The sequence below is a fragment of the Harmonia axyridis genome, chromosome 4 (assembly GCF_914767665.1).
Source record: "Harmonia axyridis chromosome 4, icHarAxyr1.1, whole genome shotgun sequence".
NCBI lineage: Eukaryota > Metazoa > Arthropoda > Insecta > Coleoptera > Coccinellidae > Harmonia > Harmonia axyridis.
In genome coordinates, this window is record NC_059504.1 from 25,732,937 (window position 1) to 25,758,842 (window position 25,906).

Here is a 25,906-nt window from a genome sequence, read left to right on the forward strand (position 1 = left end):
GAATAGGGAAGATGGGGTGAGGGATACCTCATTTGAAAGGTATTTTTATACTGATTTCAGCACAGTAATTGTTTTTTCATTTTATGCATTAGCTCTCTCGTACTTTATGAAAAGTGAGATGCATCTTAATGAAAAGTAACGGTCTTCTTTCTGTCTCACATCTGTCAGAGCTCGAAGCCCCGCAAATGCGAGGGGTGCGTCAGGGGAAAGGGGAAGGTTACGCGAGGGCTCGAAGCCCTGTTTACTGGAACAGTACAAGTGCGCTTCGGTACGATTCGGAGCTGTACCGAGGAGCTCCTGACTGGCTGAAAAGCACTTTATGTTTGCACCATAGACCTAATACCAAATTTGATATTAGGTATGGTACGATGTTTTGATCATATGATTTTGACGTTGCCTCACGTAGCTGCATCTCTCTCTTTCATATTCAGTCTGCTACTGGGTCTATGAGTTGCACCACAGCGGCCATTTGAAGAGGATCAGCTGTTTTGTAGGTGCGCACTGTGCTGTGCTATATTCTATTCTATGCATCTTGCCTAGAACTTAATGGTTATGTGGTTATTCTTTGATAATATGTAACCAACTTGTCATTTGATCATGGGAAATAATGATTTTGATTCTGCTGACGAAAACTGGCAAGAAAATGGGGATGATTATTATGCATTTTTAAATATACAGCGTGAAGTGAGTGATAAAAATTTTTTAAATATATTGGAATAGATATAAGCGGTTTAACCTCAATCTATGAATTACACAATTCTAATAACTTTTTAGGCAACTAAAGAAGAAATAAATAATGCATACAGAAGACTCAGTCGCATTTATCACCCGGATAAGCACCTGGATGACGATCTAAAATCTAAAGCTGAAATGTTATTCAACAAAACTAAAAAAGCCTATGAAAGTAAATATTTTAATGATAATTTAAGTTCTATTGAACCTGCTATTGCAAAGTTGATAATACTGACGTGAAAATGTTCTAATGTTATATTTCAGTCCTTTCTGATCCTCATCGTAGAGCAATATATGATTCTTTAGGGGTAAAAGGACTTGAAACTGAAGGTTGGGAAATTGTACAAAGACAAAAAACTCCCTCGGAAATAAGAGCAGAGTATGAACAATTAGCTGAAAAGAGAGAACAAAGGCTAAAGCAACAAAGGACAAATCCTAGTGGAAATGTCACAGTTGCAGTGAATGCAACAGATTTTTTCAATCCTTATGATGAATCGTCATTGGATGATGATTATGAGGAGTGAGTACTTAATAGTGATTGTAGTTCATTAATTTATTGATGATGTACAACAATGATAACATAAATATAAACTAGAAATTCATCAAACTATATACTTTGAACATAACTTATATACTTGAACTCATTTCACAAAGAATATCCTACTCTATTATGGACAGTCAGAATCTAAGATACTACTCGCACAAGCATTACAACAAACTGCAAAATCTATGAAATTATAAACTTCACCAATCAAAATATAACTATAGAATTTCTTTTTAAACGTAGCAAACTCAGAAATTCTACTCATTCACTCAGGCAATTTGTTCGAGTTTCAATGGCATATAACCTGTACTATTAGAAGTAAATGAGAACCCATGATTGGGCTATAGATAGAATTCCCTCTTGTACAATGTACTCATCAAAAACTGTTTATTTACATGTTGATATATAATTGATATATACTATGAACATACAATCCATAATAGACTTAGAAAATATTGCTCTACATGTTTCTCTATAATTCATCCTAAACATAATGTACTTAGCTCACTTTTGAATAATAAAAATTCTATTTACATAGTTACTGTTTCTCCAAACACCTTATTATATATGCCATGAAAGCCTGAAAATTGGAATAGTAAACAGCCTTAAGGGTTTGTATGTCTACCTGACTTACTACAATGGAAAATACAGTTGACAATAGTTCTTTAATTGAAACATGAACAATTTGTTCATTCCTCTCCAAATCTAAGCCTAGAAATTTGACACTGTATGTTAACTGGTAGTTCATACCTGAGACAGATAGATATCGAAGTATATATTTTTTCAATGTGTCTGTTGTAAACACCAAGCACTTAAATATATAGTTCCAAAATTTTTAATCTGAATAATTTTCAGTGGTTTCAGTATACCTAATATTGAAATATCCTTGATGCAGTTTTCACAGTCAGTTGATTTTCCACTCACACAAAAAGACACATGTACCTTATCAGGCCAGCTACATACGCAAAATGGAACAGGAGGTGGTGGAATTAATTGTAGTTGGAGGCATATATTTTCTCATCGTAGTTGGGCAGAAGTTGAAATGGCAGCAGGTAATTGTAAAAAAAAGTAGTTGGAGCATTTTCATTGTTCTCACTTTGAATTTCAGGGAATGGACCTGCTTTATCATTCAGGGGATTCAGAACTCTAACTAAACGTTTTTTTTTAAATGGAGGTACTGTTCTTCAGTTTACCCCAGAAGGAATAAAGCCGGGGCTAATGTCAAGTAAGAGAACATGAATTATTTATGACAATCATTTCTCTATTAATGATATGTAATAGTATATTCTAAAGTAAGTTGCAGAATGGGCTCCTATTCCAACACGAATGCAAAATTCGAAAACGAGCAACGAAGGAGCGAGTTTTGGAACGCATGAGTGTTGGAATTTCCTTCTGCAACGAGTATTACACGATATTTTCTCTATTTCAGTCTAGTTTTGTGAAATATTGTCGAAATTCAATGAAAAATTCAGATCATATATCCTAGTGACATTTGTATTGTAGCTTGGCAGTTGGTGTGACTATTACGAAAATTGACAGATTACGGAATTTCAATTTGAATTGTATGTTTCGAATTTTGAAATAATTTATAATTACGCATTGAATTCGTGAATTATGTCTGACGAAATCGATTTATCACCAATAGAATTAAGAGAAATTGCGAATAATGTCGCAAATCATTTCACTAAATCCAAATTTTATTATATTGACAATAATTAACCTGTGTTGAATTTTGATAGGATTGGAAGTCTCGTCTGTGTAGACAACCACAAAACGAAAAATATAACTGAAAACAATGCTGTAATGAGTTCATTACATCACTGCTTTTAGAACTGTAATGAACTCATTACGATACTGAAATAGAGAAACTTATATTGTTACTCACTGAAAACTGTCAATGGCTAATATCTTCTACTTAAAAAAATAGTGAATAGAATTCAAAACAAGTTTTGACCACTGTGACAACAGGCCACGCATTTTAACACTTATTGCTGAGGCTATTGTCGATGATGAGATGAATATACAGAATGATTCCTATCTATGTTACGAACTTCAGAGGGTAATTTGTTAGGTCGTTTTATAGAACAAAAGTCTTACAAACATATTACATATATTTAACATTTAATTTCTGAGATTTGAAGTTAAAAAAAAGGTTAAGTCCTAACTAAATTGAAATTATTAGGTTCAGTAGTGTTTCAGCGGGCATAATAGCCAACAATATCGAGAAAAAAGTACGCCAATGACTTTTTTCTGTTTTTTTTTAAATTGTTTAAGATTGAGCAACTAAAAATACAACTCTTTTGTCTAATGGGTTTTCTTCATATATAGATTCGTTTTCAAGAAAAGAAAGTCGCGTGATAGAATAGGCAAAATAACAGTAATTGAAAATCACTAAACTTTTGTAATAATTCGATGAAACTTGTGTCAAAGAATACAAGCATTTTTTTTTATTTATTGCGAGATAAATCATTATTTTCATCTAATAAAATTACAAAATTCTAATGTCCGCCATGATATGTTGGACACCAATCAGAGCGAAATACATCACGTAGTACCAGTTAGGCTACAAGCTGATGCCACTAGCGACTCCATGACACTTTGACGCGTTTTGCTGCGAATCTTAAATCTGAAAACTTAAATGTCATTTTTGCTTACTAAAACTTTACTACACCCAAAAAGATGTTATTCCTGGTGAATAATATTCGTTTCTGAACATTATAAGATAGTTTTCAAAAATTTGTCATCTTGCTTATTGTCATATCAGTAAAAGTGCGGAAGAAGCATGGAAAATTTACTAAGACAGATATCCTAACTGTAATTCCACGTGCAGAACATGCAAGATTATGTGAAACTGGGAGTTTTAATAATAATGCAGGGGTTGGAAGACCAGGAACTAGAATGATCTGAAGTTCATCCTACTGGATTAAACTATAAGGGAAAGGGTGGTCTTATTCAAGTATATTTTGGACTCAATCAATTTATTCTGTCGACATGTTACGGCCAAGGTCAGAACATAATCTAAAAACATTCCACAATCAATAGATGTTTAAATAAACGTTGAAATAGAAAAATTAACGGTTTATCGAGGAACTGGTGTGCTGTCAAGAAAGGCTTCTGTTATGAAAAAACAGGTATGTTGTGTGTCTTTTAAGACTGGGTAAAAAGTTGTCATTCGTACATTTAGTTAGGAAGACCTTCACACTGATGAACACACACCAAACCTAGAAAAAACAAAAAGATGGAGCATGTGAGGTAACTCACAGTGAGTCCTAATTCATATAAAAAACATATCTTCATAAAAGCCATCTTGTTAGCTGGTCATCATTCACATTTAGTGTTAAAATGGTTTAAAAATGTCAAAATACATCAACAAAACACAGAGACCTAACGAAGAACACATGCGTGGGAGACTGTCAAATCTGGGACAAATGAACTACACCGGAATAAACCGACGACACTGATGTAAGCGAGATGTGTTGGAAAGTAAGAGTAACATGCACTGAAGCTGTTGTCAAATATCAACCAAGGAAAACAAAGGAGGGAAATAGGTAATTGAAGAGGCATTTAACGTGTCGAACCTATCATTCTTCGAGTGTTTAAATATTTCCAACTCTTCCATTATACATAGCTCAACCCATATGAGCAAGTGGGCAGCAATTCCGTGTCTTCAGCAGGACTGAAACGATGGCCGGTCTCCCTCAAGTGTACCTCGAAGACCAACAATTGCTACCATGTGTAGCTAATACTCTTCCACTTCGTCCAATGTACACGGCAGGACAGTTCATCTCCCCGCAGCTGAGCTTATATACTCCACTCCTCCCAAGCTTAGGGACAGGTGTTCCGAATCAAAATATGGCCCAAAGTGTTCGGCATTCAGACAATTTTCGAATTCTGGAGTGGGTTCGAGTCCCGCTCGGGGAGGTACTTTTTCCAGAATTGAAAAATTGTCTGAATGCCGTGAAATTGATTTCATGTACTAAACAAACACACGTTAAACCATTATTTACGTATTTAACCCTGGCTCGGTTAGTCGGAAGATTCGGAAACCTAAATCAAGCTGAAGTCGCTATATGTCGACGATGCGAGAGGAAAGGTTAATAGAGTCGTAATGATCATTGACATTATTCAACTCTGAGAATCTTCAGCTTCCTTGGTGGCTTAGTGGCTAGTTATTCGGAGGTTGTGGGTTCGAGTCCCGCTCGGGGAGTTACCTTTCCAGAATTGAAAAATTGTCTGAATGCCGTGAATTCAATTTCATGTATTAACACACAGACGTTAAACCATTATTATTTATCTATTATTTTTTCATGAAAACGTGTTTTCAATTACCATAGTTAGAATTATCCGGCGTTTTGTTCTATTGTTATTTTGAAGGTAATATCATCAAGTCTCTCTTAATAACCTTCTGGTAATAATACATAACTTAGCACAAGATAAATTTTCAACTGAAACATAATAATCAGCTCTTTGTAAAGAGAGGATTATATGTCAGTCGTGTATAAGAGCTAAATTAAAAAAAAAACTTTTATACCGTATGAATTTCTTTACTTCTTAATGAAAACAAACGTTCGCTGTATAAACATACGTTAAACAACGGGGTTCATTAACATGCCGTGGGCTCAGCCCATTTGAGTGTTTCATGATTACTCTGCAAATAAACTGACAATCTTTACACCAATAAACATTCAGCTTACGATGATTTTTATTTTCATAACTAACAAAATTGATTCATAAAAAAAACAAATTTGATATGGTCAGTAACATGTTGACAATGAATTTTTCATATTCATTAAGTCACGATGAATCTAAATTGTATTTTTATGTACCTACTGTAGCTTTTAAAATTGTTTATTTGTTAAAGTCTCATATTCCCGAAATATCTTTAATTAGATTATATTTAATTAAGGAGGTTCCGTTTCACTGCGATCTAATGGCACACCCCATCGGAGTTATTCTCTCCTTAACGTGATTTACAGCTCGCCTTCTAGTTCCAGAGTTCTAATGAACTGCAATATCTGGAATGGCTTCAAGGAGGCTAATTTCCTACTTCTATAATTTTCGTGTCCAAGGCAGGTTTTGCGTTGGCTAGTGATGGCGAGGCATTCCGTCATTAGGAGAATCAATTCCGTCATCAGGAGTTCACAGAATTTGCACTCGTCATTTTCTGTTAGACCCATTCTCATGAGGTGTTTCCTAAGGCGACAATGCGCTGTGAGGAATCCAGTCAGGAGGTGTAGCATACTTTCACTAAGATTCAGATACTTCTTGGATCTCGTAGAGTCGAAGTTTTGAAGAAACGTTTTGGAGTGATTCAAACCAGGAAGATTCCGTGACCACCACCCCCCCCCCCCAAATTGAACCACCTAACACTTAATATGCGTTTTACTCAGACATTGTACGAAATGGTCCCATCAAAAACCTTGAAGCCCATAACGGCGACCCCCCCCCCCCCCAAATTTAAGGCTAGGACCGCCCTTGGTCCTAGTTCCTATTTCTCTTGAGATTTTTAAGTACTATTCCCTAACATTGATCTCAGTTCTACTGTCGGGTTATAGAGATGAATTCGTGTGAAAATAAATATATAACTAAGTAGTACTTACTGTGTATAGTTGATGCACATGGTTGTTATTATGAATAGTAGAAAGGAACAGACAAAATGTTAAGAGATGCAGACATTTTAATTTAACCAAATAATGTTACAGTATCTTATCATAGTATTAATAGAAGAAAATAAAATAATGAAATTGTGAAACGTATAATCGTGTGTCTCATTTATTTTCCTTCATTAATATTGAAATTATGTTTCTCCAAGCGATAATCAATTTCGATTTCTTACCATAGTGTTCCTTGGTAATTGTAAGGGAATTTTCATTTTATGATTTAAAATATCAGTATCTTTTTATGTTTATAAGAAGACATAATTCAATATTTTGTGGAAACTACACTTCATTTTATTGTAAATCAATTCTTTTTTTTTTTTCGTCTGAACTGAGTTTATTTTTTTCAGCACTTGCAATGCAAATAGACAAAAATTCAGTAGGTTATTTAACCTACCATGGAGGTATTAGGTCTTTGATTTCCACTTCTATTGTGAGAGATACAGGTAAGAGTAAGAATAAGTTAAGAAAAATCTGAATTACACCTGCTGCATTGCAGTACAATATTTAAGATGTAATATTTTTTACATGCTTGTTTCGAAATGCGGCGTTTTATAAATAGCATTTTTGCACCTTTTTAAGATATCGCGATTTTCAATTTCGAGTTCTATTTTCCTTTGAATTTATGGAACATTAATTTTTGTCGTTATTATTGAATAAAATCCCTTCAAATTTTACACTGTGTTTAATAATTTCCTCGTAGAATATCTGAAATAAAGAAAAATGAAGGAAGCAATGACTTGAAGTAAGAAGTTGGAGGCCACAGAATTATCCTCTGATTTCTAAAATTCTTTAAATAATTGGAATACTACTAACTAGCCGCTCTTAAATATCTTGCTGGAATTCCCTAGAGCCTTTGTTGATAACATGTACGTGTCTCCCTATTCACCTAAATAAGAGATTGTTTCATCTTAATTCCAATTCTCATTCGAAATGTAAAATATAAAGAAGCTACTGTATAGCGAAACAATTATTTTGAGTTAAATGAATTCCAATCAACACCGGGTCAATGCGAAAATATTCTTAATTCACGCGTTCCATTCAGAATCATTGAATAGAAAATATTATTTAGGATTTATGAGAAATTTCAAATATAGTTTTTCATTTATTATTCTTTTGTAGTTTATTATCGAAAATTCAATCTTATTGACTACGAAAGCCTTGGAGGTACTCATGACCTATTTTTTCGAAATTTCTCTTTTTCGCGAAAACGGTAGTGAAAATCGAAAAAACGGCTTTGTTATAGACTCATAATGCTGAAGGCTTTTACGGTCGAATTGTTCAACATAGTTAAATAACGGATTTTTAGCCGTAGTCTAGTAGATTTTGTCACCAGCAACATCCAATATTTCAGCAAAGTTTAACATTTTTTTTTTGGAAAAATCTACTTGCCACCAGAAAAATAAAGCGATTTTCTTGAAAATCAATTCTTCTCTTCTCGAAACGTATATTTCTATCGCACTTATCCGTCAATGGCCTAAAAACATTGCCACTTTTTCGGTGAAATGTTCCTTTTTCCTTTACGGCCTTCGCATACTGTTTTGTCAATTAGCACTAGAAGATTAGTATACCGGGTATCCAACATTTTACTGTTTACTAAAATATATTTCGAATATGCTTAAAAAAATGGATTCATTTCTTTGTTAAAAACTCTTTGAGGTGATGGGTGACGAGCTCTAAGTGATCGATTGTTTGCATGAATTTTGATTTATAAGATATTAGAATTTCCTACCCTTAATTTCTAAACAATTATATTGTTTGTTGTATTGTGTGTTTTTCAATATTTTCGCTTACATTCTATATGTTGAAATACTTCTTGCAGTTGATAAATTTGATGATATTGTTTATATTTTGATCAAGTCTGTGTGCCACCTTTGTTGATAAAAACATGTGCATTTAATTTCTGAAACTATGAAATGATGAACAATTTCAACATCTTTACACTTGGATTCGTTGAGAAACTCTACCAATTAATAATCTTTGCCTATCTCTTTCAACAATTTAATAGCGAAACGAACGTCAAACGGAAATTCTTCAATATAATTTCGAAACCTTCAAAATTATGTGCTATTTCTATTCAAGATTCTTGAGAGAGTTGCCACCCCGTTTAAGAAGATGATCGTAAATTAAAGAATTTTTAATCCCAGAAAACTATACTATATAGAAAAAGAAAACGAAACATTTTTCAAGTGTTTTGGAAAGTAAAAGGTCCATTTTATTTATTTTCAGAGTTCAACAACTTCAATTTAGCAGTGCAGTTGGGAGTACCACATTCCTTTGTTACTTTTAGTTATACTAGAAAAGTGATCAGTCAAGAAATGAAATTTAAACTTTTGGTAAAGTAAGTACTCACGAATTAAAAGACACACACTTTCTATTTGTAATAATATAATATTTTATTTATAGGATTGGTACCTTTGGTGGTATGCTGGAGTATGGAGCAGAAAAAAAAGTGTCAAAACACAGCAATCTTTCCTTTGCTGTTGTAATTGGTGTGCCCACTGGTGTAAAACTCAAAATTAAATTAACTAGAGCTAATCAAACATACAATTTTCCGATTCATTTATGTGAGGAAGTTCTTGCGCCGCCAATTTTTTATGCAACTGTACTACCTGTTGTCGTGTATGCTGTTGTGAAAAAAGGCATAGTTGAACCATTTCAGAAAGAACAAAAAGCAACAAGAGCAGAAAAAGAGAAAGAAAGTAACTTAAAGAAATTATTGGAGAAAAAAAAAGAAGCACAAGCCGCACAAGAATTAATGATGGCTTCTTATAATAGAATAAAAACTGAAGAAAATAATAAAGACGGACTCATAATATTACAGGCTGTATATGGAAAATTAATTACAGGTATGTATCTCGCATTCTAGTAATTATAAATAGGAATAGATAGGAGTAACGACATATTAATATTGTCAGTCTTGATATTTCGCGTTTTACTAGTACGATATCGATGGAATTCGGTATGGTTCCATTGAAGTGTTAACCATTTCGAACATGTATACAGATTACATTACGCATGCGAAAATAACGCACTGCAGAGGGCCGATTTTCGGAACGGGGGACGAGGAAGCATAGTACACACCCATTGGCAGAGTTTTTTAAATGTTTCCTTACACCGTCTCATAATAATTTTCATTGTTCATAACAACTTAATGGAGTACTGAGAGTAAGTAAAATTCTTACTCGAGCAAAGTATTACATACGAGGCAGTTGGTCATAAAAAGTGATAAGTAAGTCTATAGTCGCATATCGTTTCAATTGAAAATATTAATCATATAATGCTGAATGACCCTGTTCAATAAATATCTTTTTTTCTATTTGTTTGATTTGATCGTTACTAGGTGGACATCCGATGATGAACTCTGTGCTCCTGATCACGTTTTGGCTATGCGATCAAACAGGAAGATCAGGAGAGAACTTCAACCGATTTAGAGAGGAAGAGTTGTAAACGAGGCATGAAATGCATTACCAGACGGATCACTCTGTCCGCAGTTAGACCCAGTATAATTTACTTGTTCTCACCTCGCGTTGTTTTGGTTTATATTTTCGATTTGATATGATGGCATCTGCAGAGATAATTGAAAAAGTATTGACAAAAAATGATAGCGATGTTTAAATCATAAATTATTGTGGGACACCTTCCAATCTCCATAGTTCATTGAATATTCGAGAAAGCAAGCGTTTGCCTGCTTGCTTGACATGCATAGGAAAATTAAACCAGCAGCAATACTGAAAATATTCAAAAAAAAAATAGGAAATGAGGAGCAAATGAAGGAAAGAAGTGAAAAAGGAAGCCATTTCGAAACTAAGAGTAACTAACGGAGCAGTAGATGGGATTCAAAAGAATTATCTTCAATTATAAAATACATGGATAAAATTAGTTTTACGTTTATTTACAATGTTTTATTCAAATTTGAATATATATAAAACTTTTAGCTCTAAAAGTCCATGCAAATAATCAAATTCAAGTTTATAATACGTCTTCAAAAGAAGAATTTGAAAGAAACACCACAACTCAAACAATAAATCGTTAGAGAAATAAATAAGTGCTACTACAAAATACTATGGCGATGTTTGACTATGATCGCTAAAGCCGATCATGCCGATTATGGCACATCCGATGAGACGTTAACCCCCTACCCCCTTCTCTAACCTACGTTACGAGGCTACCTGTGTAATCTATAGACCTTGAATTCTGCCTATAATTCACACATGCACAACGTGCACAATCTATGCGCATAGATAGGAATTAACACTTTCCTCTAGAAATCATCTATCTACTGTCTAATGATGGCGATTTCGGAATACATCATGAACACTTCATTGGTATTTTTTCCTACAAAAACCTTTTATACAGAGTTTGTTATGTGGTTTATTACTTATTTTTTTAAGGAACTCTTCGAATATTATTCAATTCTAGATGAGTTGTTTTATTCAATTTGATTTCCCATACCTACTTATACATTCATTTCGTTAATACTATGGAGCATTCTTTCCAACTCCGATTTACTGAATTTACTGATATCAGCTCGCTGATGATGACCATAGTAAAATGGATCTCAATATATGGATTCTTGAAATATAGGTAAATCCTCAGTTTATTGGTATTATGTTGATCGGGAAAAAGTGTAGTTGATTTCTTCCTGGCTTAGAAAGCTAGACGTTGTTTTAGCTGTGCTGGATAATAAATTCTCAATTTATACTTCGAAACAATGGTTTGTCTGAGCTAGAGCTGACTTATTCATGGTTCAAAAAGCGGCAGTTATCTTCGCTGAAATCGTGAATCCTGAATTCATTGATTGTCGTTCTGAAAGAAGTGGATTGATTTTCATCGTCGGAGTTGATTTTTTCTGGGTTCAAAAGCTTTTGGCGAGTCTATCTCGAGCCAAGTTTAATGTGCGCCCTCTCCTGGGGGTTTAGTGTTTCGTCCCGAGATCGCTGGTGGACTCTTCAGTTAGGCTATCCAGCGATCTCTGTCTAAGACACACCTTCCCACACCATCGTATGGATTTTGCAATTCTAGGATAGTAAATTCTGAATCGATGGTCTTCAACGGAGTACATTTATTTTTTACACAGGAAATTTGAAATTGTCTTGGCTGGAGCTGGTTTTTAAAAGTGAGAAAGTAAATCCTCTATTTGTACTTTCCTAGTTGATTGTTTTCTCCAGAGCTGGATTTTTTGGCTCAGGAAACTGAATACATATTGTCTTTGGTGACATGGGATTTCAAAATTGAGGATTATAAATATTCCCTATTTGCTTTTTGCTCTAGAATCAGAGGATTGCCTTCACAGAAGCTGTTATTTATTTTTTTAGGTTCAGAAAAGATTATCTGCGCTAATGCTAGATTTCGATAATGAAGATCGTAAATCTAAGCTAGTGATGGAATCTATGAATTTAGGGTCGTAAATACTAATTTATTGATTATTGCTCGAGAGTAAGTAGATTAGCTTCTCTAGAGCTGATTTATTCTTGGCTCAGAAGGCTGTAGATTGTGTTCACAGCCTCTGAATATCAGAATATATGTTCATTTATTATACATTTTTGCTTTGTTGCTCGGAAAAAGTAGATTGTCTTCGCTGGAGCTAATATCTTCTTGTCTAGAAAAACTGGGGAATGTCTGAGCTGGTGCTGGGTTTCGATATTGAAAGAATTGAATCCAAATTTTCTGATTTATTTCTAAGGTTTTCTTCGTCAGAGCTGATTCCTTCTTGGTAGAGATAGCTGATTGTGATTTGGCTGTGGTTGTTTGAAATATTGATAGGTTCGTAAATACCCGATTTATTGATTTTTATCTTCGTAGGCGCTGAATTTCAAAATCTAGGGTCGTTAAACCTCACTTTGTGATTTTTTCTTCGGAAGACATAAATTGTTCTCGCCGGAGTTTATATCTCCTTGGCTCAGAAGGCAGGGGAATGCTATTCCTGGCGTAAGATTTCGATATTGAAGTTTTTTTTTGCGGTTTTGCTCGGATTTTCTTTACCAGAGTTGATTTCTTCTTGTTTCAGGAAGTTGAAGATTGTCTTCGCTGGTCCTGGTTTTCCAAATTGAGGGTGGTGAACACTCAATTTGTGCTGTGTTACTCGGAATCAGTGGATAGTCTTCTCTGAAGCTGGATTATTTTTGGGATTGTCGTTGCTGGCGCTGGATCCCGAAACTGAAGGTAGTAAATCCTCAATTTTTTCTTTGTTGCTCAGAAAGCATTTGGTTGCCTTCGCTGATGCTGATTTCTTTTTGATCAGGGAGCTGAAGATTTTTTCGCTGGTAATGTATTTTCGAAACTGAGAATAATAAATCTTGAATTTGAGGATTGATCATAGGGAAGTAGTGCATTGTATTCGCAAGGGCATATTCCTGTTAGGCTCTGAAAACTGGAGATGGTGATCGCTGACGTTGGATTTTTGAAATCCATCCAAGAAGTGGATTCTTTTCTTCGGAGATGATATCTTTTTGACCCAGGAAGCTTGATATTTTCTTCGTTGGTGCAGGTTTCTTGCAATTTAGGGAAGAAAATCTTCTATTTGTGCTTTAGTCTTTGAGAAACGCTGGATTATCTGCAGTGATGCTTGATCGTAAGGTTCAATTTTTTCCTCATATGTTATTTTATATCGGCAGCAAATCACAAGCGAAGAGCATTCAAAGTTATTCATTTATGATGAAGTCAATCTTTTTATTGAAAATTTTTCCATTTCATTCTATGAAGATTTATCGGATCTTCAAAACTCAATAATTTTTTTCCGCTGAATAAATCACTTCATCGATGGTCTTCTTAAAAAAGGGTTTTTGGCACCTCTAAATTACCAGTGGCGACATATGGCCTTGAAACACTGATACTGATAAAAAAGTACACAGAAAAACTGACGGTAATGCAGGGAACGATGGAACGTGCAATGCTCGCTTTGTGTTTGGGAGATAAGGCTTGAAACGAAGAAATAAGGCAAATAACAAAAGTCGTAGATAAAATAGACTGAGTAGCAGGTCTGACATGGCAATGGGTAGGGCTCGTAGATCGTCAAAATCCCGACACTACGCACTGGCGACCAAGACATAACGCAGTGTTGGAAGCCCGTAAAGGAGATGCCTCGACGATATAAGGGCTCAGGTGGGAAATGGATGACATCAGATGACACAAGACAGGTCGAAATGGAGAAGTTTGAAATCCATGAATAGATAAACAGTGGCTGAGAAAGAAGAATACCGAAACCCTTCATGGAGAACTAAGGCTTTAAACTGTTAACTGTTAACAAAGGACCGGATATTTTATTGATCGATAGAAATGGGGTACGCCAATACTCATCGACGTAGAGATCACAAACGACTGAGGACTTCGAGTTTATGGTAAAGCGCCTGCAAGGAATGCTATTCCAATTATCTTTCCAACCACAGGAATAGAACTTAAATATCTCAAGAGAAATAGCAATGAACTGGAACTTAGGGCGGTTCTTTTAGATACAGCAAGGCCGTGAGAACATTCTTAGGGAGCGGCAAACAAGTCGTGGGGGACCAGGGCGGTGATGGAACCCGGGGACAATATAGATCTCAATCCTCCTTATATTTTAAATATCCGGTATGGTATATTCCCCTTAGTGGGTAGAGATAAAGCTTATTGCGAGCGAAGTTTTCTCTTCTATACTCAAAGGCTGAAGTCGGGTAATAAAGAATTCGTTGTCAAAATCATTAACTATTATAATAATCATTATGATTCGGCTAAAAAACATTTCCATTTGAAAACGAAAAGAAAAATTTTAAATGAACTATTCAATAACTAGTAGCACTTCTGTTGAAAGGACAAACATAATAAGTATGTTAAATCTACCTTCACTTCCGCAGATAACAATGTGAGAGCCAATGAAGTTAACCATGAGATGATAGATGTTACAATACCAGTACAATGTTTAGTGAAAGATAGTAAACTTCTACTTCATGAAAATACAAAGGTATGGAAATTCATTTTAGTAACAAATTCTCAAAATACTCATTAAAATTTTTTTAGAGTCAACTACCCGGATTTTTCGATCCGTTAATTGGAGAAGATAAGCTATTGTATATAATGTATACATACAAGCAGATACCACATGAAGTCACCATTAAGGATAATGAAGGGTTGAGGTTACCGAAAACATGTAAGTTTTTTCAATCGCATCTTCCTAGTAATTTATTGGATTTCAAAAACGTACTTTTTCTTATAATGCATCATTGAATTAAAAAAACTAACTAAACATTCTGCTGTGAAGAAGTTAATTCCTTTTTCACATGTACATTAACCATGCATGACTGATAGAAGTTGCGGGGTTCGAATCCACGAGTAGTCACATTGGTTTAAATTGTTTGAATATTTAAATTGCTGTTTTGAATAATTGGAGAAATGCTATGAAATAGAAGGAACAATAAACCATTGTGGAATCTCTTACGGTATTCAAGGATACAAAGCTATTATATCTCAAATATATTTCAGAGATTTTCAAATGATTATGACGGTAAAGATTTGCAGTGTTTTCCGCTTGAAACATATGGAAGATCCCCAACTTTAATGTGAGGAACATGCAATGGTTGTTCAAACTGATGTTAATATCTGGGAATCATTAAAACTGAAGTGTATATTTTCATAATAATAATTATACGATTAGTTATGATCCGTAGTTTTTAATCAGGATAGCTATGGGTTGAGGATCGAATTGATACATGAACCACATTCTTATGGCCGAAGTTTCGAAAACTTATATTTGCATCATCAGAGACCGGGATAGTGATTAATCAATACAAATACAAACATGAACGAAAAAACTATACTATTGAAACGGCATTAAGTAAAACGATACCTATGGAATTCAAAATAAAAACTTTCGTTAAAAACAACAAAACAGTAGAAAAACTCATATTAAAATTAATCAACCATATTAATAAAAAAATGTTTTCAGAAATAAAATCGAGTATAGAAACAAAAACTAAAAATTCAATTGTGGTTCCAATACACCAATAAAATTAGAATAAGAAACTACTCAAGGATCAGGTAGGTGATGAATATTGAATTAGAGAAACAATTAATTGAAATAATGTTGTCAACATGCAGGTAAATTACACACTAAATCGACGACAATGTCTGTCCACATGGATGTATATGAAAATATCCAAAAAACCTCTGTTTGTAATTGAGTTGTTCCCTCATCAATGAGATCAAAATGGGCAATCTTTTAAATACGAATTCTCCCAAATTTTGATACGTTCTTCGAACCGATCGATCGCTCCGCATCATTTCGTCACAAAATCAGTAATCTTTGAATTTTAAGCCGGGTATGGTGTCAAACTATAAGGTTACAATCACTCTTGACGAAGTCGATTCTGCCCATCTGTCCGGCCGTATGCACGTTAATTTTCGAGCGGAAAGACAGAAAAAACATTATTAATTCAATTTCATAACCCACTAAAAAAGTTATGTCCTTTGGGTGTGGAGGTTGATCGGGAACTGTGCAGCCAGATCGACCACACTAAATTTTAAGGATTTTAATATATTGATGAGAATATGAATTACAAATATCACTGCGAAATATTGATCACGAAATTACATTCACTATAAATTCAAAAATTTGCGATATGTCCTGACTACGGAACAACTCATCACGATATATTTCGCGGAGGTGCAGTCTCGGTTGACATATGGGATATGCTTGTGGGGTTGGTCTGCCAATGTGGGGGAAGTGTTCCTGGCCCAAAAGCGTGTAATAAGAAGGATTGCTGGAATAAGTGATATAACATCATTCAAACAATATTTTCTAAAATATGGTATCCTGACCTTGTATGGCCTGTATATTTTTGAGATGTGTGTATATGTGCATATAAATATAAATAATTTCATCCAAATTCATTCCTTTCATGGGGTCAATACCAGACAAAGAAATAAGAATATATTACATCAACCTTTTGCGAAACATTTATTAGCATATAGATTTTCTAATTTTGCAGGACCTCATTTTTACAATAGGATACCGAATGAGATTAAAAATCTGCCTTTGCCTCGATTCAAGAAAAATCTTAAAGATTTCCTCGTGTCGAAATGTATTTATAGTTTAGATGATTTTTTTAGGGTAACTTTAGGGATTTTTTTTTTTTTTTTGGTGAAATTGCTGGGTCTCATTTTGATTTCATTATTAGCATAGTGTTCTGTTCTTGTTCAATTGTTTAATTTTACTATTCCTTATACAATGCTCTGTAATATTGTCGCTGAGAAAAATCAAGATTATTATAGATCGATACAAAAACGTTGAAGTAAATTGGCGAATATACAGATCGAGTTTGAAATATTATGAAACGTCCCATGTATCCCGGACAGGCGCGGATCCAGGCCCCACTTTTGGGGGGGAACTTTTAGATACTCAAAATACTGAAAATGTGGACCCCAGACACTTTCGCCATTTTGGGACGTCATTTTTTTTGCCGTTCATAGATATGGATCTTCCCAAAATGTATTGAAGGTGAAATTTTTGCTGATATTGTAATTATTTGAGCCTAAGTATGTCAAATTCTAGGAGGGACGGCAAAATTTAAGAGGTGCCTGGGTCATTTGGGGGGGGAATGTTCCCCCCGTGGATCCGCGCCTGATCCCGGATCGCACGATTTTTATAGATTTTGGCGTGCAAGAATCTTCCGGAATAAAAATTTTTTTTACACTCTATTGAAATTTAAAATCTACTTCGATCGAGTAAATATGATTACTTCTAAACTAAAACGAAGAAGTTTTAATCAATATCGATACTCCTGTACAATAATTTAATTGAAGTCAAATGACGAAGTCCGTTGTATTGTAATCTTCTGTTATTGAACGGGTTCTGAGCCAGTTGGTCTATGAAGCTGTTGGCATGTCCTTTCATGTGTTGATGGTATTGAATTGAACGTTTTCTGATTTCTTTTCATCGACAAATGGTATCATTAAATGTATGGTGTAGTTGGATATATAGTAGACCGGCCACGACCAGATTTTGAAACATCTCGTCGGCATCTTTTTTGTATACCTAAAACAGGTATGGATGTGTTCAGGACATTGTGTAGATCACGAAACTGGGATAGCAGTGACATCATAAACATGGTCGCCAACAGTTTTGTTTTTTGTTAATCACTTCGATACAATAAGATCTATTTGCTTGTGTATGGTGTTGTTTGGAAGTTTATTGAATGTTCTTCAATTTATTCTCGAGCACCGAAAGTGTATCTGTTATATTCAAAAAAATATTTGACAATATATGATTTTTATGAAGCGATTTCAAACATATTCTTGTTTTACTGAGAAACCTATCCTTTTACGTTAAATTCATTACTTATTTTAAAATGTCGGTTTAATTGAAATAAGACTTGAAACGATTGAGCTATGTACAATTTTGTGGCGCAAGAAGCCTTTGTTCATTGTAATTATGTCACATGAATCTGATCTATTCATGCTGTTAACCAAACGTGCTTTCTTCAACAATTAAGAATATGTTCAGGGTGTTGTGTAGATCTCGGAACTGTTTGTTATAATATAAGAAAATAGTTTTTACGGCGTGCAGACAAATTTTCAATTCTGGAAAAAGTACCTCCCCGGGCGGGATTCGAACCCGCAACCTCCGAATCACTAGTCCGTCGCTCTACCAACTGAGCTAACGATGAGATTGAAGATTCTCCGCAACGAGGAACCACTAATCCCATAATTGAGTGTTAGTATGTAATATCTTACGAAACTGTATAACAATTCGCAAGGATTGTGGAGTTTAGATGTCAGTATGTAATCTTGCTTATTATAATGTTTTTAGAGGTGGAAGGGATATCAAAGACGTCATCAGCGTGACCGCTCAATATCATTAGGCTCCTGTTCTAGTGCCTTTTAGGTAGAAATACTCGCTATTGAAAGTTGATCAATAGGCAAAATTCTACTAGCGCTTCCGTAAATATGGTCCTTCGGAAACATAGGAAATTCAAATAGAATATCGAAACAAAGAACTAATAATTCAGTTACAACAGATCCGATCGATTTATTTGAGTGTATTCAATAAATTAGAAGATCAAGCCTCTTCCAAAATTCAATAATAAAAAATCCAAGAAAAATTTCGAAAAGAAAGCGCTGACGTGAATATTCAGGAGCCTATTAATTTCCATGGCTTCTCAATGATTCAATTCATAGGGTAATTAATAACCATAGATAGAGGGGGTAAACTCAATTTTTGCGTGTCCCCAACATGGATTTCCGTTTGAAATGGTTGCTTCACTCTTGTTTACATTGAGTCAGATCAATAATTGAGTTTGTGTTTCTGATTTAGTTTTTTTTTAATCAATGTATTATTTGATTATGAAATTGCTTACTGAAAATGGAGCATGCTCCCTCTATCTATGTTTATTACTCTGGTACTCAATCTATTGTTCTCATTTTAAAAGTGGAGAACTCTGAAATAGTCAAAATTATTTCTTGTGCTAAATTCCTAATATCCCAATACTATTCTTAGTATTGGTGGGTATATTAGGAATTTATTTCATATAGGTACGTTGATGGTACTATTTTCGAAAGAATATACATCAAATATAGTTGTACCAACGTACACATATCGTCGGCTAAGAGTGTAAATCTGCTATGTCCATAATGAACAATTTTACAGGAGACTAAAAAAACCGTACAGTACAGTGTTATAATAATAATAATAAAAGAGTTTATTCATGAAAATACATTCTCTTATTATTATTATTATAACACTGTACTGTACGGCATGGGCGCCCGCAGAAATTTTTCTCAGGGGGGGCAAAATGAAAATTATTGAAAAACGATAAGGCGTCCATGATTGTCATTGAAAACAAGAAAATTGTTGTGAATCCATTACTTTTCGTTTTTCCTTGCCCTTTGGATTGAGAAGGTTATAATGAGGGTGTTGTGCTGAAACATGAGGCGATCAAAATCTCAGGGGGGGCCACGGCCCCCCCTGGCCCCCCCTTGCGGGCGCCCATGCTGTACGGTTTTTTTGGTCTCCTGTAAAATTATTCATTATGGACATAGCAGATTTACACTCTTAGCCGACGATATGGACATTTAGGTAACTCAGTTTAACCCATGTATTTCTTCAATTTTCTATTTTCTCGAATCCATCATTTGGTTTCCATCCAGTTGTTTTCGAAATTTGTATATTGCAACTTTTATCAGAAACTATAGAGGAACTAAAATGTCTAGAATCTTAATTTTTCTTCTCAATTTTCGTTGGATAAATATCAATAAATTATCGACGAATAAAAACACAATTTCAATTTTTTTGTACTGTGAATGAATGAAAACCTCTTTCGGAAAAAATTCGTTAATAGACTAGATTAATTAAATGTTATATTCGATTAAAAGGATTTGATCCGGATCTTATTATCGACGCTTTTCCGAAAATAGAGTAACTAGCTACCTTTGTACGTAAAAATAGTTGTTAACTTCACTAATATTGTCTAATTCAACTAGACACCTAATTCTGGTTAAAAATACTTTCTAGTTACTATGACCTCGAACTCGCTATAGAAAATGACCATGCAAACAAAACCTGAGTCAATACTCTTTTTCTTTTTTTCTTCTTTATGGGTTTATAAAACTTTTGAAACGGGTAGCTCTGCATTGATGATTTTTTTGATAGTATCGCTGCTCCTCGCTAAAGGAGCTGTTGAACATCAAATAGGATTTGAACGACATTGTCCTACTAGACAGAGCGAATGTTTGTCTTGTACATATATTTGAACATCTTGAGGTCAAAATGAACTCTTTTTTACTTTACCATTTATTCCGATTCGACTCAATTGAAAAGAAACAGTGTGTTGAAAATCCATAAAAAAATATTTTGCCGTTATATCTTTCAAATGGTTCTATCGACGGAAATGATTTTTGGAATATTGTTTTTAATTGATATGATGAATGATCCCAATACAGAATTCCATCTAAATATTCCAGTTCATTCATTACATTCAATGAAAATGCCAGAAATTCAAAGAATATGACCATTTTGAAAAATAAAAGTATTCGTCATATTTTCTCGTATAATGCGCCGTTTTCGAGTACTTAATTTGATCTCAAACCAAACAATTAATGTATGAAATGAAAAAAATTGTGTACTTTGGCTAAATGCAACTCTGTTTTTCTAATATAGTAGCTGTATAATCTAAATACATTGGTTTGTAGACATTAATTTCCCATATTCATAAATGTTTTTTTTCAGCTCATCGTTCGAATGTTACACAATGGAGGAGCTGATGAGAGATATCGACCTGAACAAAATATAGCTTACAGTTATTATGGTATTGTACATAATTGTATTACATATTGTCAATACTGAGGATCTTAAGTAAACCTACAATTAGGGAACAAAATGTTTCTATCTTTGCTAGTTTTCAATCAGCCACTGATAATAAACGTTATTTAATGATGAGTGTTTTTTTTAATGAAAATGAATAAATAACAGGTTATATTCCTTCATTTACATAATTACATCCAACCATATGTTAATATAGTAATGCTACAATTTAACTATGTGATTAGTCAAAAAAAAAACCTACTTAAAAACTCCCATAGATTCATAGAAACGAAAAGCCTAAAAGTAAAATTTTCAGATACGGCATTCTCGCTAAGGACGGCAGTACTATTATCCTCAACTACTTAGATCCTCTTCAGTTGTACGTATCCTATGAAAATCGGAAATGAGAAAAGCACCAACGAATGAAGCTTCGTACTATTATTTAACAACCAAGTTGTAGATTGCTTCTTAATCGTATCTATAATTTATCAGATATTGGGTGAAAAAATCCCACAATCATTGGGTGGATTTCACCCTGTTCAATTTTTATCTTCCAACCTGAACTATAAATATCGAGTTTCTCCTTTTGAAAATGATTGTATTTATGATTGGTCGTCTCCTTTTCCCAATATTTCTATAAATACAGATACGATACGATTTGGGATACGTAAGGTATCCCAAATTCGAGGCTCACTGAAAACATCTCGAAAATTGTAAGATCAAGAGAAAAATCTTCAAGGACCTCCGATCTCTTTTTTAGAAATAATAATATATCAGAAAGCAGATCCAGGGCCGTCGCTAGGGGCTAGGCATGGTAGGCGGTCTCCTAGGGCGGCAAAACTCAAGGGCGGAATTCAAGCTTGATAAAAAAAAAACATGTGTAGAAATTTAAAGTACCAAATGAGATTCAATTCACTCGGCAACAACAGAAAGCAATACCGACAAATTTAATTAACATCAAAAACCATCAAAGGTGCCGCATTATAATCATAAATATCCAGATGTGGCGTGATCCCCTCATAGTGCTGTTTACGAGTTATTGACGCTAACAAAAACACATGCACTACATCAGGCTTGTCGGTGTTTGCTTTACTTTGCCGAATTTTATTGCCACTTGGGGTTCTGGATTGTTTTCTTTTCAATTCCATAATAAGAATGTTGATTTCTCAGACTGGAATGCAAAATATAAGAAAACGATTCCATTTCATCACTTCCAACTGATTCTTCTTAAGAAATATAAGAAGTTTCATGATTTCATACCAAATTAATTCAATAATAATCTTCATTTTTTATATCAAATTAACTAGTGTTGGGCGTGGGTGGATTCGAATTAAATAATTGTTCATCTGATCCTTCTTAAGAAATATAAGAAGTTTTATGATTTCATACCACATTATTTTATAATATTCTTCATTTTTTATATCAAATTAACTAGTGTTGGGCGTGGGTGAGTGCATTCGAATTAAATAATGGTTCATCTGATCCTTCTTAAGAAATATAAGAAGTTTTATGATTTCATACCACATTATTTTATAATATTCTTCATTTTTTATATCGAATTAACTAGTGTTGGGCGTGGGTGCATTCGAATTAAATAATGGTTCATCCGCATCATCCGATTGTTTTACTCTATAATCTTAAACAAAAAAAGACAAATTTTCAAGCTTTTTCTTAAATGAAACTGAGCTAGGAACCTGAAACTGCAGGGCCCACTCAAGAGGGGCGGCATTATCTACTTTTTCTGGAAAATCTGGATTACTGGAAGAACGAATTAAATAGTTTTATTTTGATCTAAACGAATTTCACTAATGATTTTTTTCATCAAATTTACTAATCCTAAACATATTTGCATCGTTAATATCTGTAACATCTATTCGAATTTAAAATAATTGTTCATTTGCATCATCCGATTGTTTATTTATTTATTTAATACATTAATTCTACAAATCATCAATACATTGATGTTCCCATAGAATGAATATATTCATTTGTAAAAATTAGTACAATGCAAAAGTAAAAAACCCCCATTATGAATGTGTCATTTTATAATTTTTAAGTGATCTAATAAATAATTTGTAATGAATTTTTCTTCTTTACTTCTTCTGGTAAGTTGTTATATTCCATTGCAGCCTGGTAGATCGGTGAATTTTTGGCTCTATTTGTTCTTATATTATCTAAATGGTAATTGTTTATTTGTCTTGTCTGGTAATTATGTACGTCTAATCTTTTTTTGAGTTCTGTGTTGAATTTGAGCAGGCCATGCTCCATCTTGTATATCAGTTTACACTGCTCAACGACCTTTGTGACCTTCATGTTGGGTATCTTTAGTGTGTCATATAACTCAGTTGTTGGAGTATCATATGGTAGATTATATATAGCCTTCAAAGCTCGATTTTGCAATCTTTGTACCCTCTGTAAATTGCTGACTGATCTATTTGACCACACACTAATCAAGTATGCCAGCACAGAATGAATATTCGAGTAATATAATGTCTTTTTTGCTTGCTTACTAAGATAGTGACTAACTGTTCTCAATGCTCCAATAAAAGGTGTAAGTTTACGTGACAAATCAAATTAATTTAATCATATCAAAAAAAAAAACGAAATGTTCTAGCGTTATATGTAATCAAAAATCAGCAGAAGGATCTGAAACCCTAGGGGGGACTCGAAGGGGTCCACAGTGTCGTGTAGAACAAATGGGGGGTCCACGAAAATTTTTCTGGTTTCGATTGTAAATAACAAAAATATTGGCTTGGCTTCACTCACCAATCTGCGCGAAAATGCGTTGAATATTTTGGAATATCACAATAATATTGGATATTAACAATTTGAAGGTTAAATTGTGGCACTACAATTAAATAATATAAGTTAATATCCAACATTATTGTGTTATTCCAAAATATTCAACGTTTTCAAGGCACACCCAATAAATGACTTGATCATACAATATACACAAAATGAACTAATCTCGTAATAAATGAAAAGTATTTATATCTAAAGCCGAAAATGAATAATGAAATAATGAAGCTGAGAAATTCAATATATCCAAAACGGATGACATTCATGAAAAACTGGTCACGGTATGCTTTTCAACAATACAAAATATAGGTTGTCCCAATTAAAAACACCAACTTTCTCTATATCTCTAAAAAACAGTAATAAATTTATATTATTTGTTATTATTATCAATAGTGGATGTAGATTATATATATTATTAACAATAGTATCATAAACCATAAAAATTACTGAAAAAAAGTTAAAAAAAAAGAAAGATATATAATATTTGAAACAGTTATTTTTCCGAAACTCTCTGTAACTCTAATACAAGTTTTCATGATAGATTTTCTGATATTTTATTATTTCCAAAAAAGGGATCGGGGCCGGGGGTCCTTTTTTTTCTCTACCAGTCGGCTTTCAGTGAGCATCGAACTTGGAAAGCCCTGTATTTGCTAGCTAGCTTCGTTATATATACTTGATTCAGTCGTCTAAACGCAAATCCTCTGTCAAAACTACAATACCATTACAATTTTTCACAGGAAGCCTCAAACAACAAGTATCGCACTTAGATGAAAGGCAAAACAATAAATTGCTTTCTCTTAACTGTCAAGGTCTGACCAATATCAAGGCTGATTTTATACCATCGGATTTCTTTGATAACAAAAATATTAAATTTCTATGCTTTGTGAAATTTGGTGTAGACACGATAATATTGAAGCGTGTATATACCGAATTTTTGCATTGGAGCAAGTTTCTGCAGATCTCATTTGAAGGGAGGAGGAGTTGGAATCTAGTGTAGAAGGGATGTTGTCACTTGGAATGTGGATAGATTCTGCATTGAGAAGCATTTCGAGATATGTGGTATATCCATGGTGAATCGAGGAATAAAAACTGTAATATTAAGTTGCTGTTGTTCTTGCGTAGATGTTAATTTCATCATATTTTTGGATCAGCTTTGTGATGTACTTGAGATATTGTTTGAGCCTAATGTAGAAATAATAATTTGCGGTGACTTAAATATAGATCCTGTAAGGGATTAAAAGTTATATAAACATAAAACCAACCTTTTGGAAGGTTATAATATGTATATGTAATACTGTTCATGAGGAAACTCGGCAGAATTGTACTTTGGATTACGTATTTACAAATTCTTCACGGTCTGCAACAAGTGTAGTAGATGTGCATTTTTCTGATCACAGGGGTCTTCAGTAGTGCTTCATTTGGGGCAACTTTTGAATATATGAGAGATTTTAGTAAGGTTAATCTTGAGGGCTTTTCAAGGCCATACCTATACTAGAACAGAGTGGAGAGCACTGGAGTTTCATTTATAGATGTCATGATGTGAATGATGGTTTCTATTGTATGTTTTATTTGAATCTCAGTTTTTCGCTGAAAAATTTTCATAAAAAGCAATGTAAGATGTGGGTATGGTCCGTATATCACCTTGGTTACTATGTTTAGTAAGTTGGTGGTCCGTATATGTCAAATTCCTCAAAAACCGGTGACTATTTCCTCAAACTTCGGTGAGTTATCTGTCACCAGAGCAACCATACTTTTATTCTGGTTAGGATCGGTAACCACGCCCACTCCGGTTGGCAGTTGTCATTTTAATCAATCAATCCTTCAATCATGATTTATATAATGAAAATCTATAAAACTTTATAAGCGGTTTTGTCGGTACTTTGAAAGAAAAATCCAATAATG

General features: G+C 33.9%; 1 protein-coding gene across 2 annotated transcripts; it reads left to right on the forward strand.

Moving 5' to 3' along the window:
• The first annotated feature begins 523 nt into the window (after positions 1-523).
• On the forward strand, positions 524-21,340 carry LOC123678120 (dnaJ homolog subfamily C member 11). 2 transcript variants are annotated; one of them, XM_045614932.1, is made up of 11 exons: positions 524-684; positions 775-904; positions 997-1,252; positions 2,132-2,328; positions 2,385-2,501; positions 7,284-7,379; positions 9,163-9,274; positions 9,340-9,782; positions 14,766-14,872; positions 14,929-15,058; positions 21,131-21,340. In XM_045614932.1, the coding sequence occupies exons 1-11, from the start codon at positions 598-600 to the stop codon at positions 21,163-21,165; spliced, it is 1,710 nt and encodes a 569-aa protein (XP_045470888.1). In that variant the 5' UTR covers positions 524-597; the 3' UTR covers positions 21,166-21,340. The 2 variants fall into 2 exon arrangements, with proteins under 2 accessions (XP_045470888.1, XP_045470889.1); XM_045614933.1 differs by lacking the exon at positions 21,131-21,340 and adding an exon at positions 15,391-15,568.
• Positions 21,341-25,906: the final 4,566 nt, after the last annotated feature.